The 21,027-nt window shown below is 31.3% G+C and overlaps 1 protein-coding gene across 1 annotated transcript in view; it reads left to right on the top strand.

Moving 5' to 3' along the window:
- Positions 1 to 21,027, top strand: part of LOC141296207 (pleckstrin homology domain-containing family G member 3-like) — a 68,384-nt gene that overhangs the window by 35,701 nt on the left and 11,656 nt on the right. The window contains exons 3-14 of the mRNA XM_073827482.1: positions 1,538 to 1,938; positions 7,078 to 7,178; positions 10,136 to 10,205; positions 10,297 to 10,343; positions 11,901 to 12,051; positions 13,872 to 14,003; positions 17,518 to 17,700; positions 18,910 to 19,002; positions 19,087 to 19,173; positions 20,349 to 20,382; positions 20,535 to 20,635; positions 20,734 to 20,750. Coding sequence (XP_073683583.1) covers positions 1,538 to 1,938; positions 7,078 to 7,178; positions 10,136 to 10,205; positions 10,297 to 10,343; positions 11,901 to 12,051; positions 13,872 to 14,003; positions 17,518 to 17,700; positions 18,910 to 19,002; positions 19,087 to 19,173; positions 20,349 to 20,382; positions 20,535 to 20,635; positions 20,734 to 20,750 — 1,417 coding nt within the window. The remainder of the gene's footprint in view (positions 1 to 1,537; positions 1,939 to 7,077; positions 7,179 to 10,135; positions 10,206 to 10,296; positions 10,344 to 11,900; positions 12,052 to 13,871; positions 14,004 to 17,517; positions 17,701 to 18,909; positions 19,003 to 19,086; positions 19,174 to 20,348; positions 20,383 to 20,534; positions 20,636 to 20,733; positions 20,751 to 21,027) is intronic.

The raw sequence follows: 21,027 nt of genomic DNA, 5'->3' as shown, positions 1-21,027 counted from the left end.
ATTGCACCGTTTTCTGTAGTAAATTTGCGTTTAATAATATAATAATAATAATAGCATAATAAAAGCAATACAGTTTATTTAAAAAAAGTAAGGAATATCAAACCAGTTTTGTCCAAGTTTTAATCCGTAAACCTTTGTTGTGCAGCACTTTGCCAAGAAATAAAAAGAATTATTAATTTTTCCTTGTATTAAATTAATTTATTAAACTAAATTAAATTATTTAAATTATAAAATTTCTCCATTTTATTACATTTTTAAAAATTCACCAAATCATTAATATAATTTGATTTGATTTCCACCATTTTTACAGTAAATTTGTATTGACTTATTATTATTATTATTATTATTATTATTATTATTATTATTATTATTATTATTAGTCATAGACGTAGCAATAATAATATTATTTTTTTTTATTTAAGGAGTTTTTTTAATCTGTTTTTAATTAAACAGTAAACCTTTGTTTTTCAGCCCTTTAACAAAACATAAAAGGAATTATTCAATTTCCCCATTTAATTGCAAATTATTAGTTTTCTAAATGGATTTGATTCACCGTTTTTATAGTAGACTTGTATTTGACATTTATTTTTATTTTTATTAGTCATGAAAGTAGCAATAATAATACAATTTTTTTATTTTTTAAAGGAATTTATCTGTTTTGAATTAAACGGTTAACTTTTTTTCAGCACTTTAGCAAAAAAAAATGGAATTATTAAATTTCCCCATTTAATTACGTTTGTAAAAATGTACATACATTTTTAGTTTTCTAAATGGATTTGGTTCTTCTTTTTTATAGTAGATTTGTATTTGACATTATTATTATTTTTATTAGTTATGAAATGAGCAATAATAACAATAATAATGCATTTTTTAAAGGATTTTTTAAATCTGTTCTAAATTAAACTGTAAACTTTTTTTTCAGCATTTTAGCAAAAACTAAGGAATTATTAAATTTCCCCATTTGATTACGTTTGTAAAAAATTAAATTTTATTTTTATAAATGGATTTGATTACCACTGTTTTTATAGTTAATTATTATTATTTTTTATTAGTCATTAGTCAATAATAATAATAATAAAATATATATTTTTTAAGGATTTTTTAATCTGTTTTTTTCAGCACTTTGCCAAAACATTTTCCCATTTGATTAAAAATGGATTTGATTACCACCTTTTTATAGTAAATTGCTATTTGACTGTATTAGTCATAGAAGTAATAGTAATAATATTGATGATCTAATTTTTTAAGGAATGTCTAACCTTTGCTTTGCAGCACTTTGCCAAAAAAAAAATACAATTATTTAATTTTCATTTGATTACATTAAAAACAAATCTAAAACGTTAGTTTTATAAACTGATTTTAACACTTTTTTTATCCAGTCATGCATAAAATAAGATTTTTGATCATACTGACCAGCACTAGCAGCTTGTTTATTTGACAAAACTTGATTAAAATCCTCATGATGTTATTATAATTCACCCTAAGATATAAAATAATGCTGTCAGCATGCTAAAACCATGTTTCATTTGGTCTCCAGCAGAATGTCATCGTCTGTCCACCGGTTCATCTGTAGGAAGTCACGATCCTCGATCCGCAGACTGCTGCTCTCTGTCCAGCACTGAACCGTCAGAGGACGGCCGGCCGGTCAGCACCGTGTCCACCGTCTCGTCCGAATCATCCGTGGAGGGCAACAAGCCGTCCGCAGGAGCTGATATCGATTTGGAGCTCAGTCCTCCGGAGGCTTCCTCAGGTCCTCCAGAACTGCTCGGCTTGGATTGGCCGGTTGAAGAAACATCGGTCACAACATCAGACCCTTCTTCACCAATCGCTACCGTCACGATGGCGCCAAACCCTCAGCTCACATACGTGGATCGCGTCGTGATGGAGATTATCGAGACGGAGCGAATGTACGTCAGGGATCTGCGCAGCATCGTAGAGGTAAGAAACAGTCGTTTTATGCTGCCTTAGAATTTGTGAGCATAAAAGTGCTGTCTATGTAGAACTCTAACTAGAAAGCATTCCTCTATGTCCTATAAACTCTCCACCGAGCTGCTGACAGCTCCCACGCCTCTGTCATCTTAAACGGCCACTTCCTGTAACGTTACCAGCCTCAAACAGACAGATGGTGTTTCTCACACTTCTGCTGAACTCCCAGAATGCCGTGCTTTAAAACGACAACAACAACAAACCGACAATAAACTGCAGGACTAATATGAGACACTGAGGTTTTGACGTTCACTGCTAACTGCTGTTTTTCTAGTCGTTTCCCACTCAGGGTGGAGTGCTGCGTTAGCAGGATGTCTCGCTGCTGAACACGGGAATTTCTTTGGGTTTGTAGGTTTTCCCAGGTGTCACTCCTTGTGCAGGAATGTGTTTGCACCTTTATGTTCCTCATGCATGACTTCCCATCCACCAGTATTGCATTGCTGACCATCTGCAATACACATAACCGAGAAAACTAATTTAATGAGCTGAATTGTAATGGATCGTACACCTGTTCATTAATTTAGACCTTATTAGATACTTTCTTCTAAGCGTAGCACGGATCTTTTTGGAAATCCCGTAATGCATTGTTGTCTCAGTGGAAAATGTCCAATGCATGGAAAAGATGGCGACATAATATTATTCTTTGGTCTCCCGAAGTATGTATTTCAGTGACAGCTGTTTGTTTTTTGTTTTTCGATTAAGACAAGTGATTGTATCTTCACTGATGCTTTTTAAGATTTGTTTGCTTTTGCTTAGAGTAAAACTGATCATTTAATCACTTAATTCCTTTACAACTTTAAGTTGTTACCTGAGCATCAGACACTTTTCATCTTTGACAACCGATCATTAATACTTTTTGAGAGTTACATCCTCTTCCTTAGAATAACCGGCCAATATTAAAATATAATAAAATAAAACTCACCAATAATCCAATCTCTTAATAAAACAAAAGCAAGCAACATTTAAGTTTCTTAAAAAAAAAAACAAGATGGACCAATATTTAAATCTCTCATGAGAACAAAACCGAACCATATTTGAATATATAATTAGAGCAAAAATGACCACTATTTAAATATCTTAATAAAACAAAATGGACCATCTGTTAGATCTCTAATTAAAACAAAACTAGCTGATATTTAAATCTTTACTTAGAGCAAAACCGACCAATATTTAATTATCTAATTAGAACAAAAACAACCGATATTTAAATTTCTAATTAGAACAAAACTAACCGATATTTAATTATTTTAATAAAACAAATTCAACCAATATTTAAATCCCTATTTAGAACAAAAATGACCAATATTTAAGTCTGAATAGCTTAATATTTTTCTTAATTAGCAAAACCAACCGATATTTAAATCTCTTAAATAAAACAAAAGCAAGCAACATTTATGTTTCTTGATTAAACAAGACAGACCAATATTTAAATCTCTCATGAGAACAAAACCGACCCATATTTAAATGTCTGATTAGAACAAAAATTACCAATATTTAAATATCTTAATAAAACAAACAGACCATCTGTTAGATCTTTAATTAAAACAAAACTAACCGATATTTAAATCCCTATTTAGAACAAAAACAACCAATATTTAAATCTCTTAATAAAACAAAGCAGACCATCCATTAAATCTTTAATTAAAACAAAAACAACCGTTATTTAAATCTCTAATTAGAAAGAAATGACCAATATTTAAATATCTTAATAAAACAAAACCAACTGACATTTAAATTCCTATTTGGAACAAAACAGACCGATATTTTAATCTCTTAATAAAACAAAACAGACCAACTGTTTAATTTCTAATTAGAACAAAACTGGACAATATTTAAATCTCCTAAAAGAACAAGGCAGACCATTTATTAGATCTCTAATTAAGATCTCTAATTAAAACAAAAACAACCCATATATGAATTTCTAATGTTCTAATATTTTAATAAAGCAAATATAACCGATATTTAAATCTCTATTTAGAAAGAAATTACCTATATTTAAATCTTATTAAAACAAAACCAACCGATATTTAAATGTCTAATTAGAAGAAAGACCAATATATAAATATCTTAATAAAACAAAACCAACCGATATATAAATCCATATTTAGAAAAAAAAATCGCAAGTATTTAAGTATCTTAATAGAACAAAGCAGAACATCCGTTAGATCTCAAATTAAAACAAAATAAGCCAAAATTGAAATCTCTAATTAGAACAAATTCAACCGATATTTACATTTCTTAACAGCACAAAACCGACCCACATTTAATTATCTTAATAGAACAATATCAACCGATATTTAAACCTATATAAACAGAACAAAACAAAACATTTAAATCTATTAATTGTCTTTAATTGCAGAGACGTGCCCTAGTCACAGCACCACTGTTATTTGTGCTAGATAACACTATACATACAAAACAATTAGATCTAAATCTGGAGGATCACTTGCACCATTGTAATGTATATCATCATATAGCCCAGCCCTAAAACTCACGCTATAGTAAAGTGCAAAGTCATTATAAACGTATAGACTTGGTTTTGAGTCAGTCTTCCTGTTTGAAAGTGCCTTTTACTCCATTATGAGCTGCATTATGACTCTGAGGGAGCATTTTGAAGGGTCTTAAATATGGCTCATAATTGGGCTCCAGTGAACCGTTTGTTTCTCACAGCTGCGTTGGATATAGTACGTCGGAAACTGATGTCATATGTTACTGGGATCGTCTGGGAATTTGAAATCGGAGTCCATTTGGGTTCTTGAAAGTGTTGCAGTACTTAGTTTAGCTCCCTAAATAATCGAATGCAACTCCTTTTGGAAATAAACACTGCGTTCGTTTCTTGTTGTAGGTTTTATTCTGACGTTATTATGTATTATATTTGGATTGCTCAGCTCTTTAATACTTAATAAAAAAGATGAATGAACAAGTTTGGCATTAGTCAATGTAAACTACAGGAATACGCCCAAACATGGTGATTCACACTAGGCTGCTCTGACTTTTGTTTGGGCGAAACTGGCCACTTTGTTGGCCCTTTAACTTTGCAAATGCCGCCAGAGACTGTCCACACCCTGTCTCAGCTTCTTTTGCATTGATTATCTTATAAATTTCCTCTAGTTCGTGTCACAGAGACGTCATGTTACGTACTGGAGCTGAATGTCCATGTGATGCTGTTGCATAATGGAGGCTCTCATGCAGAATGTCTGCTCATTATGTTTGTGCCTCGGGTGAAGGATGTTGAACTCCTCCCTGAGCTGCAGCACTTTGAATCACAGCCAAACTTGGCCGTGGTGAAGCCGTTTCCTAATATGAGCATTGGAGTGTGTGTGTGTGTGTGTGTGTGTGTGTGTGTGTGTGTGTGTGTGTGTGTGTGTGTGTGTGTGTGTGTGTGTGTGTGTGTGTGTGTGTGTGTGTGTGTGTGTGTGTGTGTGGTCCTGCTAAACTCCAACTTGATTCGCCTGTTTGGAGCAGTACAGATCAGGGTTTATATGCATGTGACAGGTTATGCATGTGAAAGAGTACAGGTTTAGATTAGAAATTATTTACTGAGATGCTTTTGTGGCATTTTCTTTTTGCATTATCATGCAATTTTCATGCAATTCTCAGTATAATGCAAAAAAAGATGTGCACTGCCACTCAAAAGTTTGAGTTTTGTTTTTTGAAAGACATCTCTTATGCTCAAGGCTGCATTTATTTAATTAAAAATACAAAAAAACCCACTAAAATTGCAAAATGTTATTGCAATATGAAATAATGTTTTTTATTTTAATATACTTTAAAATGTAATTTATTCCTGTGATGCAAAGCTAAATTTTCATCAGCTTTTACTCCAGTCTTAAGTGTGACATGATCCTTCAGATTCTTTTTTTCAGGATTCTTTGATTAACAAGTTAAAAAGAACAGCGTTTATTCAAAATATCAATCTTTTCTAACAATGTAAATCTATGCGGTCACTTTTTATTATTTGAACATATCCTTGGTTAATAAAGTATTTCTGTCAACAACAAAAAAAAGAATACAAATTTACTGATCCTAAACTTTTGAAAAGCAGTGTATATTGTTAGAAAACCTTTCTAATTTAAATAAATTCTGTTATTTTTAACCTTTTATTGATCAAAGAATCCTGAAAGAAAGTATCACAGGTTCCAAAAAAAATATAAGCAGTTTTCAAAATTGATAATTGATAATTGATGCATATTAGAATGATTTCTCAAGGATCATGTGACACTGAAGACTGGAGTAATGATGCTGAAAATGCAGCTTTGTATCACAGGAATAAATTACATTTTAAAATATATTCACATACAAAACAATTATTTTCTATATTTGATTAAATAAATGCAGCTTTGAGAAATGTCTTTTAAAAAACGTTAAAAAAACTTACTGATCCCAAACTTTCGAGCAGCAGTGTATATTTTTATTATTGTAATGTGGAATTCTTTGTATTGTATGTACTTGCAATGCAACACTGTCACAATGTTTGTTTAAATAAAATCTAATTAGTTTGGTTGTTTGGGGGGTTTTGCATTTTGCATTTTCATGCCATTCTCATTACTATAAAAAAATTTGGTATTTCATACATTATTAATACTGACTTCATGTTGACTTCAGTTAATGAAATACATCATTGCCTTGTAATTATTGTGTGCCATGCAGAATTTAGTTCCTCATTTTCATTTTGGTGTTAGCCCTATGAAGAAATACTGTGTTATTACCATGGTACATTGATGCTATCAGATGTAATGCCATGCTATTTTGATTTATACCATGCTACTGAATGATTAACCAGTTGATGTGCCACAATATTTGCATGGGATGTCTAATAATACCATTATACTACCAAAAAAATTGCATTTGCCTATGTAGTAAATGCAGAACTAATATGACAATATTTTAATATTTTTTTTATGATTTTTATTTATGTAATCTAGTATACCAGTTCATTTGCAAGTTTAATCACTAATAGTGAATGTGCAGTTTCCCTGCAAATCTCTAGCGTCATCTGCTGGACATATAAAGGTGTCACAATACAAATCAAGTCAATGGTTTGTTAATTGGCTGAGTTTAAAATAACTTTTTCCCCTTTCTTATTTTCAGGATTATCTTGTGCACATCATCGACACCAGAGACCTTGCAATCAAACCAGAACAAGTTTGTTCACTGTTTGGAAATATTGAACACATTTATGAGTTTAACAGGTAAGGTTCAATCATGCTGACTTATTTAATATGCATTTTACATGCTTTTATGCCATGGACACATATATGTGACTCTGGTCCACAAAAAAACATTTTTTTTTTCAGCTAAAAGCTTTTAAAATAAGCTTTCCATTGATGTATGGTTTATTAGGATAGGTTATTTGCCGAGATAAAACTATTGAAAACTTTTTAAAAAATCGTCTTAAAAGTTGTCCAAATAAATTATTCCCAATGCATATTACTAATCAAAAATTAAGCTTTGATATATTTACGGTAGGACATTTCCAAAACATCTTCATTGAACATGATCTTTTACTTAATATCCTACTGATTTTTTTGGCATAAAGCAAAATCTCTAATTTCAACCCAGACAATGTATTGTTGGCTATTGCTACAAATATACCCATGCGACTTAAGACTGGTTTTGTGGTCAAGGGTCACATATATACACAACTATAGGAGTATTGGGTGCTAAAAATGAGTTTGCATGTGAATGATAATGTCATGTAATGTCATTTAGAGTTGTTCTGTAGATCAAACGGAGCCGATAACTCATCCATACATGCAAAAGCATATTCAGACACCATCAATGGATTTATTCAGGACTGATCTGCTGTTTAAACATTGTATTTATTCATGCAAATGAGGAAGCTGCAGCTGTCAAGTGTCAGATGTTCTCTGGCTTTAGATGTGGGACGTAAATAAACATAGTGGTTTGTTTTTGGTCAAGAGCCGGGCACATCGGCACACATGCTCGTCTAATGCTCTTCACCGGTGTGTTTGAATAATTGCTCTTTAACAGCGACTAGTGCTGTAAAAATGAAGATTTGCTGGAAATGTTTTCACCCTCAGGTCTAGATGTAGATGAGTTTGTTTCATCAGATTTGGAGAAATGTATGATTCCATCACTTGCTCACCAATGGATCCTTTGCAGTGAATGGGTGCCGTCAGAATGAGAGTCAAAACAGTTGATAAAAACATTGTAATAATTACAAGTAATTCACATCACATTAACATCTTGAGAAGACAAAAGCTGAAACAAATCCATCATTAAGATGTGAAAAAGTGGCCTGGTCTTAATCAGGTGAGAAATCTGCACAGATCAAGCCAAAACAGCTCTAAACAAATATGTGGCTGTATTTTGATGAGAGAGACAACAGGAGATGGACTTTTTCACTGGAGGAAGCGTTATGGATTATAGACTGTTATTTTATTTCAAAACATCTCAGTGATGGATTTGTTTCAGCTTTTGTCTTCTCAAGATGTTAACTGATGGACTGGAGTGGTGCGGATTACTTGTGGATTATTGTGATGTTTTAATCAGCTGTTTGGATTCTCATTCTGACGGCACCCATTCACTCCAGATGATCCATTGGTGAGCAAGTGATGGAATGCTAATATAATCAGTATTTACCAAAAAAAATTTTGTTCAGTTTATGTTTAAGTCACTTTGGTGGTCGATTTAAACTAGTTTAAATCAGTATTGCTCGCCAATGGATCCTCTGCAGTGAATGGGTGCCGTCAGAATGAGAGTCCAAACAGCTGATAAAAACATCACAATAATCCAGAAGTAGTCCACACCACTCCAGTCCATCAGTTAACATCTTGAGTAGACAAAACCTGCATGTTTGTAAGAAACAAATCCATCATTAAGATGTTTTTAACTTCAAACCATTGCTAAAAACCTGAAAATGTGGTCTGGTCTGAATCAGGAGAGAAATCTGCACAGATCAAGCACCGTTTACAAGCCAAAACTGCTCTAAACAAATGTGAGAAAAAACAGGAGATGGACTTTTCCACTGGAGGAAGCGCTATTATGGATTATAGCCTCGTATTTTAGTTCAAAACTTCTTAAAGTTGGATTTGTTTCAGCTTTTGTCTTCTCAAGATGTTACTGATGGACTGGAGTGGTGTGAATTACTTGTGGATTATTGTGATGTTTTTATCAGCTGTTTGGACTCTCATTCTGACGGCACCCATTCACTCCAGAGGATCCATTGGTGAGCAAGTGATGCAATGCTAATATAATCAGTATTTACCAAAAGTTTTTTGTTCAGTTTATATATAAGTCACTTTGGTGGTCGATTTAAACTAGTTTTAAGAGTTTAAATCCGTATTGCTCGACAGTGGATCCTCTGCAATGAATGGGTGCCGTCAGAATGAGTCCAAACAGCTGATAAAAACATCACAATAATCCATGAGTGATCCACACCACTCCAGTCCATCAGTTAACATCTTGGAAAGACAAAAGCTGGGATGTGATGTTGTGATGTTTTTTATCAACTGTTTGGACTCTCATTCTGATGGCACCCATTCACTGCAGAGGATTGTTGAGACAGTGATGGAATGCTAATATAAAATTATTGATTTTTCTTTAATGCCAAAAATCTTTAGGATATAGTAAAGATCATGTTCCATCAAGGTATTTTGTACATTTCCTACCGTAACTATATCAAATTTATAATTAGTAATATGCATTGCTAAGAACTTAATTTGAACAAATTTAAAGGCAATTTTCTCAATATTTAGATTTTTTTGCACCCTCAGATTGCAGATTTCCAAAACATTATATCTCAACCAAATATTGTCCTATTCTAACAAATCAGTGGAAAACTTGTTTAGCTTTGAGATGATGTATAAACCTCAGTCTCAAAAAAATGACCCTTATGACTAGTTTTATGGTCCAGTGTCGCATATGAGCCATAAAAGATGGATCAAATATAATACTCAGCAAAAACCATATATGCAAACTTTCTGAAAGTTCAATAAATAGTTAAACTTCACATAATACATTTTTCTCATTATTATTTAATATTTTAGGCATTATATGGCTAAATGCATTATGAATTCTTCATTTATCACTGTCATTTTGTTTGTTTGACTGTTATTATTGCATCTTTATTAGAGTTTGTTTATGGTCACCATAATTAAATCCTAACTTTTTTTCTTCTTTCTAGTGAGTTATTACAGTCTTTAGACATGTGTGCCAATGATCCTGTGGCCATCGCACACTGCTTTGTGGACAAGGTACTAATGCAAATTTATAGTTTGCAAATTACTAAATATCCGATGTCCCTTTATAATGCTGATTATTTCTGATCTCTCTTTCCCACTGCAGAGCGAGTATTTTGAGATCTACACGCAGTACTGTACAAACTACCCAAAGTAAGTAAAGCGCAGTGTTAAATGGAGTGTGTTTCGGCCTCCGGTGCGAGCGAGCGTTGATGCATGTGACAGATTATTCCTCTGAGTCAGTATCGTCCTTTATAAACAGCATCAGACGGACAGTTTGAGTGACACCAGCCTGCTGAGAGTGTCTGGCTCCGCATGCGGCACACAGCACGTCTTCTTCAGGAATAATGACTAGCTAACCACCTCCTGTGAATGTTTAGATATTATGTTGCATGAGTTTATTTATTTACCTTTTGCATAATAACCACTACAGATCTTTAGAAGTCATTTTTAGTCTTTCAGAGTGTGATGTTACATGCAAACTACTAGGTAGGGGTCATGTCCTTTGACACTTACCCGCAATTGTAAATGTGACCCTGGACCACAAAACCAGTCTTAAGTCGCTGGGGTATATTTGTAGCAATAGCCAAAAATACATTGTATGGGTCAAAATGATTGATTTTTCTTTTATGTCAAAAATCATTAGGAAATTAAGTAAAGATCATGTTCCATGAAGATTTTTTTGTAAAATTCCTACTGTAAATATATCAAAATGTAATATGCATTGCTAAGAACTTAATTTGGACAACTTTAAAGGTGATTTTCTCAGTATTTTGATTTTTTTGCACCCTTAGATTTCAGATTTTCAAATAGATGTATCTCAGCCAAATATTGTCCTATCCTAACAAACCATACATCAATAGAAAGCTTATGTATTGAGCTTTCATATGATGTATACATCTATGTATACATCTATGTAATTTTTATTTAATTTGAATTAAATTTTTACTTGTTTTACTTTTATAGTTTGTTTTAATTTAATTTTGTTGTGTTTTTGTCATTTTTATTAGTTTTTGCTTTTTTTTTCTCCATGCATCTGTATCTGTATTTCAGTATTAGGTATTTTAGTACGTCAAATTAAAGTAAATAAAAATGAGAAATGTTGCCTTGATATCTAACTTAACTAAAATGTTTTCAAGCATTTTTAAAAATGACAAAGCAATTTTTCTGCTTTGTTTTTATTTTTAGTAAAAGTTTTAGGTTTTTTCTTTTCAGTTTATTTCAGTTTTAGTTTAATTTTCTGCACCAAGTTAAGGTTTTATTATATATTATATATATATATATATATATATATATATATATATATATATATATATATATATAGCAAATTAACTAATAAATAATTGCATTTTGTCAAAATCAACTTTAATTGAAATAAAATAACTTGGCAATGCAACATTTTTTTATGTTAAAAGAAAAGACTTGATGTTATAACTTGATGTACTGAAATAACTTAAACTGATATTAAGATATAATAAAAAAACAACAGAATTACTAAAACGCTAAAATTAGAATGATGACAAAAAATACATATGAAAACAAATTAAAAATATTAGAAATAGGATCTCAGAAATACTACAAAAACACTGCATTAGAGGCAAATTGTTATAATTTTTGATGCATAAAGCAAAAAAAATAAAACATTTGTGGTGTGATTATTGCTCTTATTTGAGTCTAATCTGTCTAATTTGTCTCTCTGCGTGTCTGTAGTTCTGTGGCGGTGTTGACAGATTGTCTAAGGAATAAAACTCTGGCGAAGTTCTTCAGGGATCGGCAGGCATCACTCAAGCGCTCTCTTCCGTTGGGTTCTTACCTGCTCAAACCGGTTCAGAGGATCCTGAAATATCACCTGTTGCTTCAGGTATGTGACAACAATCACAGGTTTCCCTTTCTGTCAGGATTTTCCAGAGCAAAAAACTGGATGCCAGAAAGTATTTGAACAGCTTAGCAACACTTATTAATGTATAAATGTTTATGTGTTGTTGCTGTCCACTGAGAGCATAAATCATCTTCTTTAACACATTATAATGACTTCTGTAATGTCAATATTTAGCAGGAAATTATGTTGGGTGGGGCTTTATTTTTTTGTTAGGTAATAAAATGTCCCTGCCTGTGTAGAACTGCTTACAATGGTTATTATAGTTAACTAAAACATTAAAAACAAACAATTAATTTAAAACAAACTTCCATTCTATTCTATTCTGTCATATGCTCTTCTATCCTTTTCTTTCCTTTCCATTCTTTTCTATTCTATTGTTCTATCCAATTATATTGTTCTGTTCTATTCCATTTTTTGTCTATTTTCTTCTATTTCATTCTGCTCTATTCTGTTACATTCTATTCTGTCCTGTCCTGTTCTATTCTATTCTATTCTATTCTATTCTATTCTATTATTTCCTCTTCTATTATTTTCTATTCTATTGTTCTATCATATTCTATGCTGTTCTACTCTATTCTGTTACATTCTATTCTGTCCTGTCCTGTTCTATTCTATTCTATTCTATTATTTCCTATTCTATTGTTCTATCATATTCTATGCTGTTCTACTCTATTCCATTCTATCCTGTTGTTCCATTCCATTCTTTTCTATTCTGTTCTATTCCATTCTGCTCTATTCTCTTCCATTCTATTGTATTCTGTTCTATCCTGTTCTACTCTATTTTATTCTATTCTATCATATGCTCTTCTATCCTGTTCTTTCCCTTTCCATTCTTTTTTACTCTATTGTTCTATCCAGTTCTATTCTGTTCTGTTCTATTCTATATTCTTTTCTATTCTTTCATATGCTCTTCTATCCTGTTCTGTTCTATTCTATTTTTCTATTTCATTCTGCTCTATTCTGTTCCATTCTATTCTATTCTGACCTGTCCTGTCCTGTTCTACTCTATTATATTCCACCCTGTCCTGTTGTTCCATTACATTCTTTTCTATTATTTTCTATTCCATTCTGCTATATTCTCTTCCATTCTATTGTATTGTGTCCTGTCCTGTTCTACTCTATTTTATTCTATTCTATTCTATTCTATCATATGCTCTTCTATCCTGTTCTTTCCATTTTCATTTTTTCTATTCTATTGTTCTATCCAATTCAATTCTGTTCTGTTCTATTCTATATTCTTTTCTATTCTTTCAAATGCTCTTCTATCCTTTTCTGTTCTATTACATTCTTTTCTATTCTGTTCTATTTCATTCTGCTCTATTCTGTTTCATTCTATTCTGTTCCGACCTGTCCTATTCTATTCTATTCTATTCTATCCTATGCTCTTCTATCCTGTTCTTTCCCATTACATTATTTTCTATTCTATTGTTCTATCCTATTCTATTCTGCTCTGCTCTATTCTATTCTATTCTATCCTGTTGTTCCATTCCATTCTTTTCTATTCTGTTATATTCCATTCTGCTCTATTCTGTTCCATTCTATTCTTTTCTGTTCTGTTCTATTTCATTCTGCTCTATTCTGTTCCATTCAATTCTGTTCTGTCCTGTTCTACTCTGTTCTATTCTATTCTATCCTGTTCTTTCCAATTCCATTATTTTCTATTCTATTATTCTATCCAATTCAATTCTGTTCTGTTCTATTCTTTTATATACTCTTCCATCCTGTTCATCTTCTATTCCTTCAGATATATCCGACAGAGTCAGTGTTTCTCTTTTTCTGACTGTGTTTTTACTCTTCTAAAGGAAATCGCCAAACACTTCGACCCTGAGGAGGACGGGTACGATGTGGTGATCGAGGCCATAGACAGCATGACCGGAGTCGCCTGGTACATCAACGACATGAAGAGAAAACACGAGCATGCAGTGAGACTTCAGGTCTGGACCCAGCTCATTCAAAATAATAATAAAAACTAAAGTAGCATCTCAGTGACACTAAAATAGTAGTAATAGTGTTCCCTGACCTCCATTATTCCTCTCAAAGTGCTATTTTAATAACTGATGTTGTTTATCATACTCTCGTATCACATTAATGGATGGAACATGACTGTATTGAGTTGAGGATGTTAATGAGTGTTATTATCATACTCTTTGATTAATTGTGAACTGAAGTCCTGACTCATGAGCTGGAGGATCTGTTCATTAATGGATCTGGGTCAGCACATGCTGTACGCATGCTTAAAGATCACTGATTCATGATTCAATCACTGCATGACAACTGATACCATCCAATTCTATTATATCCTGTTCTATTTCTGCTCTATTCTGTCTTATGCTATACTATTCTATACTGTGCAATCCTATCCTTTTCTATCCTGTTCTATTTTATCCTGTTCTATTCCATTATTTTCTATCCTGTTCTATTCTGTTCTGTTCTGTTTCTATTCTAACATACCTATGCTATGGTATTCTATCATGTTTGTTGTATCATATTCTATTCTTTTTTCTATTCTATTCTATTTTATTCTATCCTATTATTTTCTATCTATCCAATCTATTCTTTTATTATGTTCTATCCTATCCTAGCCTGTGCTCTTCTGTTCTATTGTATCCTATCCTATCCTATGCTCTATCCTGTTGTTATATTCCATTCTATTCTGTTCTGTTCTATCCTATCCTATCTTATCCTTTCCTATCATATGCTCTTTTCTCCTGTTCTGTTTCATTGTATTCCATTCTATTCTATGCTGTTCTGTCCTATTCTCTTTTATTGTATCCTGTGCTCTTCTATTCTGTTCTGTTCCACTCAGTTATTTTCTATTCTGTTTTATTCTGTTCTGTTCTATTCAATTACATTCTATTCTATTCAATTCCATTTCGTTTTTTCCGGTTCTGTCCTATTCTATTCTATTCTATTCTATTATATTATATTATATTATATTATATTATATTATATTATATTATATTATATTATATTATATTATATTATATTATATTATATTATATTCTGCTTCATTCCATTCTTTTCTATTTTATTCTTTTCTATTCTATTCTATTCTCTTATATTCTGTTCTATCCTATTCTGCTCCATTCTATTCTTTTCTATTCTATTCAATTCCATTGTTTTCTATTCTATTATATTCTATTCATTTGTTTCTGTTCAACTTCATTATTTTCTATTATATTCTGTTCTATTCTAATTTATTTCATTCTATTATTTTCACTTCAATTCAGTTCTATCTTATTTTGCTCTATTCCGTTCCATTATATTCTATTCTGTTATGTTCTGTTCTACTCTGTTCCATTGTATTCTATTCTATTCCATCCTATTTTATGCTGTTCTATCCTGTTCTGCTAAATTCCATTCATTTCTTATCTATTCTGTTCAGTTCTGTTTTATTCTATTCTGTTCCATTTTATTCTATTCTGTCCTGTTTTGTTCTATTCTATTCTGTTCCAATGCATACTTTTATATTCTGTTTATTCTATTCTGTTCTGTCCTGTTTTGTCCTGTTCTATTGTATTCTATCCTGTTCTGTTCTGTTCCATTCCATTCTTTGTCATTTGTTCTATTCCGTTCTGTTCTGTACTGTTGTATTCTATCCAATCCTATGCTATGCTTTTCTATTCTATTCTATTCTATTCTATTCTATCTTGTTCTGCTTTGTTCTGTTGTTCTGTTCTATTCTATTCTGCTCCATTCTATTCTTTTCTATTCTATTCTATTCTATTCTATCTTGTTCTGCTTTGTTCTGTTGTTCTGTTCTATTCTATTCTGCTCCATTCTATTCTTTTCTATTCTATTCTATTCTATTCTATCTTGTTCTGCTTTGTTCTGTTCTGTTCTATTCTATTCTGCTCCATTCTATTCTTTTCTATTCTATTCTATTCTATTCTATCTTGTTCTGCTTTGTTCTGTTGTTCTGTTCTATTCTATTCTGCTCCATTCTATTCTTTTCTATTCTATTTCAGTCTATTATTTTCTCTTTCATTCAGTTCTCTTATTTTGCTCTATTCCATTCTATTATGTTCTGTTCTACTCTGTTCTATTTTATCCTATTTTATGCTCTTCTGTCCTGTTCCGCTTAATTCCATTCATTTCTAATCTATTATTTTCTGTTCTGTTTTATTCTATTCTGTTCTATTCTATACTGTTCTGTTCCATTCAATTCTATTCTATCCTGTTATGTTCTATTCCATTCTTTCCTCATTTGTTCTTTTCCATTCTCTTCTATTCAATTCCGTTCTGTTCTGTACTGTTGTATTCTATCCAGTCCTATGCTATGCTTTTCTATTCTATTCTATTCTATTCTATTCTGCTTTGTTCTGTTGTTCTGTTCTATTCTATTCTGCTCCATTCTATTCTTTTCTATTCTATTTCAGTCTATTATTTTCTCTTCCATTCAGTTCTCTTATTTTGCTCTATTCCATTCGATTATGTTCTGTTCTACGCTGTTCCATTCTATCCTATTCTATTCTATCCTATTTTATGCTCTTCTATCCTGTTCCGCTTAATTCCATTCATTTCTAATCTATTCTGTTCAGTTCTGTTTTATTCTATTCTGTTCCATTTTATTCTATTCTGTCCTGTTTTGTTCTATTCTATTCTGTTCCAATGCATACTTTTATATTCTGTTTATTCTATTCTGTTCTGTCCTGTTTTGTTCTATTCTATTCTGTTCCAATGCATACTTTTATATTCTGTTTATTCTATTCTGTTATTTCCTGTTTTGTCCTGTTCTATTGTATTCTATCTTGTTCTGTTCTGTTCCATTCCATTCTTTGTCATTTGTTCTATTCCGTTCTGTTCTGTACTGTTGTATTCTATCCAATCCTATGCTATGCTTTTCTATTCTATTCTATTCTATCTTGTTCTGCTTTGTTCTGTTGTTCTGTTCTATTCTATTCTGCTCCATTCTATTCTTTTCTATTCTATTTCAGTCTATTATTTTCTCTTTCATTCAGTTCTCTTATTTTGCTCTATTCCATTCTATTATGTTCTGTTCTACTCTGTTCCATTCTATCCTATTCTATTCTATCCTATTTTATGCTCTTCTATCCTGTTCCGCTTAATTCCATTCATTTCTAATATATTATTTTCTGTTCTGTTTTATTCTATTCTGTTCTATTCTATACTGTTCTGTTCCATTCAATTCTATTCTATCCTGTTATGTTCTATTCCATTCCGTTCTTTTCCATTCTGTTCTATTCAATTCCGTTCTGTTCTGTACTGTTGTATTCTATCCAATCCTACCCTATGCTTTTCTCTCCTGTTCTGTCCCATTCTATTCTATTCTGTACTATTCTATCCTATGCTCTTCTGTCCTGTTCCACTTTATTCTTTTCTGTTCTATCCTATTCTGTGCTATATTATATTGTATTATATTATAAAATATTGTATTGCATTGTATTATTTTATTTTATTTTATTTTATATTCTGTTGTGCGTGCAGGAAATCCAGTCTCTGCTCATAAACTGGAAGGGTCCGGATCTGACCACATACGGCGAGCTGGTTCTAGAAGGAACGTTTCACGTCCACCGCGCCAAAAACGAGAGAACCCTCTTCCTGTTCGATAAGATGCTGCTCATCACCAGGAAACGAGGGGAACATTACGTCTACAAGACTCACATATCGGTATGTGATACTATTCATGCTTAGACATCATCTGTCATTAACACCAAGGATTCCTAAATGTTTTATCCTTTGACACAAAAACTTCCCCCTGAGATTAAAGTTAACATTACAGTAATGTAATGACACAAAATTCACATTCATTGCTCACAGTTGATTAATAAACACATGACATGCAGATAAACTAAATATTTCATTATTTGGTCACACTTTATATTAGGTGGCCTTAACTACATGTACTTATATCAAAAAATAATACAATGTACTTAATGTGGTCATATTGCATTGCAAAACACTTTTGCTTCTATTAAAGGTGGGATATGGGTAAGATTAGGGACAGGTTTGGTGGTTTGGGTAGGTTTAAGGGTGGGTTAGGGTCAACAGTGGTAATTACAGAAATCAATTACAAATGTAATTACATATGTGACCCTGGACCACAAAACCAGTCTTAAGGCGCTGGGGTATATTTGTAGCAATAGCCAAAAATACATAGTATGGGTCAAAATTGTTGATTTTTCTTTTATGCCAAAAATCATTAGGAAATTAAGTAAAGATCATGTTCCATGAAGATTTTTTGTAAAATTCCTACTGTAAATATATCCAAATGTAATTTTTGATTAGTAATATGCATTGTTAAGAACTTAATTTGGACAACTTTAAAGGTGATTTTCTCAGTATTTTGATTTATTTGCACCCTCAGATTCCAGATTTTCAAATAGCTGTATCTCGGCCAAATATTGTCCAATCCTAACAAACCATACATCAATAGAAAGCTTAGTTATTGAGCTTTCATATGAAGTATACATCTCAGTTTTGTAAAATTTAACCTTATGACTGGTTTTGTGGTCCAGGGTCACATATAGGTTTTTAAAAAATATAAGTACAATGTAAAAACATGTATGTACACAATAAGTATATTGCAGCAAATTATTAATTTAAATGTAAGTACATAGTATTTAAGGCCACCTAATGTAAAGTGGGACCCGTTATTTTATATATATTTAATTTATTTAAATAAATCCATTCTCATATAATGTTTCCTCATCTAAACAAAAGGCTTTTTCTCTGTTATTGGTTCTATGTTTTTTTCTTTTATAAAAGTAATGTCAGATTGATCTTTGTACAGAGTCATTCTACCATGTATTAAGCTAAAATGACAGAAGATTTTAATTCAGAAATGCATGTTGTTTGTGCTGTTCTGCTCGTGTTCAGTGTTCCACACTAATGCTGATAGAAAGTGCCAAAGATTCGCTGCGCTTCAGCGTGACGCACTACAAACACCCGAAGCAGCCGCACACGGTTCAGGTGAGTTTGAGATCCCGGCCTGAAAATGACCCGTTAAAGCCGTTTATTGTGTTTGCTTCAATCATGTGTCATTGTGCTTCTCAGGCCAGAACGGTGGACGAAAAGAAACTGTGGGCTCATCACATAAAGAGACTCATTCTGGAGAACCATCACGCCATTATACCACAGAAAGTGCGTACAGTAATCCATCCACAAATGTCTGTCTGGATCAGCTATACTGTGATAAACAATCGATGATCTGTAATTTAGTCCAGGAATTCCTAAATCTTTTAACTCATATTTCTAAAGTTCACCCTTGAGATTTATAGTTGATGTTTTGATGGTTTAACAACACATTCACAGTTCTGTAATGTTGGTTAATGGTCACATGACATGCAAAGAAACAAAAAAAAAAAACTTTTTAGGAAGTGTTTTGATTTTTTTTATTTTTTTTTTATTATTAAATTATTTTCATATAACATTTTCAATATTTTAATATAATAATAATATTATTATATTATACTATTATTATATATTATATTATATTATCAGTATTGTAATAATATTAATATTATATATTATATAATAACATTTTTAATATTTATTTCAAGTTTCATTGTGATTTGTCTTTTTATTTTTTTTATTTGTATTTTATTCATTTTTTGTTTTATTTTCATTTTGAAAGGAAAAGTTTTCAAATAAAAACATTTTATTTTATTCATTTTAATAAGTGTTTAATTTCTAGTTATAGTTTTATTGATTGGCTTTATTTTAAAATTATTTATTTTAATTTGACATTTCTATTGTATTAAATTTTAGTGTTTTATTGTGATCATAAAATAAATATAAAAAGTAAATAAATAAAATAGTTTTAAAATAAAAACGTTTTATTCATTTTTAGTAAGCGTTTAATTTTATTTTATTTTAAAAAATGTTAATTTTTACATTTTTATAAAATTTTAGTGTTTTATTTTAATTGTCTTTTTATTGTTTATTTTTATTTTACATTTGTATTTCGTATTTTTTTTTGGAAGGACACAATGAAAATAGTTTTACATTTCTATTGTATTCATTTTTAGTGTTTTACTGTGATCATAAAAATAAAATTAAACAAATGAATAAAATTGTTTTAAAAACTGAAATATTTTTTACATTATTTTAGTGTTTAATTAAAATTTTTATATAAAAAATATATATATTTTTTAAACTTTTAAATTATTTATTAATTTCATTAATTTTATTAATATATATTAATTTTTGTGGGGGTTTTTATTCTGCAGAAAGTGCATATAGTTTGAAACATTAATATTTATCTTAATAAGCAATACTACAGTGTAATAAACTTTTGCTTTGTTAATTGTTTTCAGGCCAAAGATGCCATCCTGGACATGGATTTGACATGTAAGTTGATTTTCAAACATGGTGCCTTTGTGAAATGACTGATTTTGTGCCAAAATGAAACACTAAAACTCTCTAAAAACTGTCTCAAAACCTGCCGTTCTGATACTGTTAGTGTTGTTGTTCTCAATCTGTTCTATTTCTTCTGTGTTCAGGTCCAGTAAAGTACCGCTACAGTCCAGACAGGCTAAAGAAAGCGTCATCCTGTCAGACTGATGATTTCTCGGCAATGTTTAAGGAACGGAGACGCTCTGGTGTGTGAATCTGGCTCTTTGCTCTCATAAATGAAAGTTCTAACTAAATTACACTACATAAATGATTAGGTTCTGATCTTGTCTTTGTTTTCTTTGACAGAACCAGCGAAACGACCTGTACGAAGCACTAGAGGTAATGAGTTTATCTTGTTGGTTGTTGTTCATGTTCATGCTTCTGTCACTAAAAGCAAAATGGATAAACAAAAATGCATTTCACTTGAACAAAATTATAGATTTTATCATGAGAATTATTAGAATTTTCTGACTGACCTTTTTGCTGTATTGACAAATAAATATTTTTTTTGTAAATAATATTTTTAATACATTTAACACATAACAACACAACATTCCCTGATACACGGTAAAGGCAAAACATTTTTTTTTTAAATATTTT

The sequence above is a fragment of the Garra rufa genome, chromosome 21, assembly GCF_049309525.1.
Source record: "Garra rufa chromosome 21, GarRuf1.0, whole genome shotgun sequence".
In the NCBI taxonomy this organism is placed as follows: Eukaryota; Metazoa; Chordata; class Actinopteri; order Cypriniformes; family Cyprinidae; genus Garra; species Garra rufa.
Note: the sequence above shows the minus strand (reverse complement) of the source record. Positions and strands in the feature narration are given on the sequence as shown.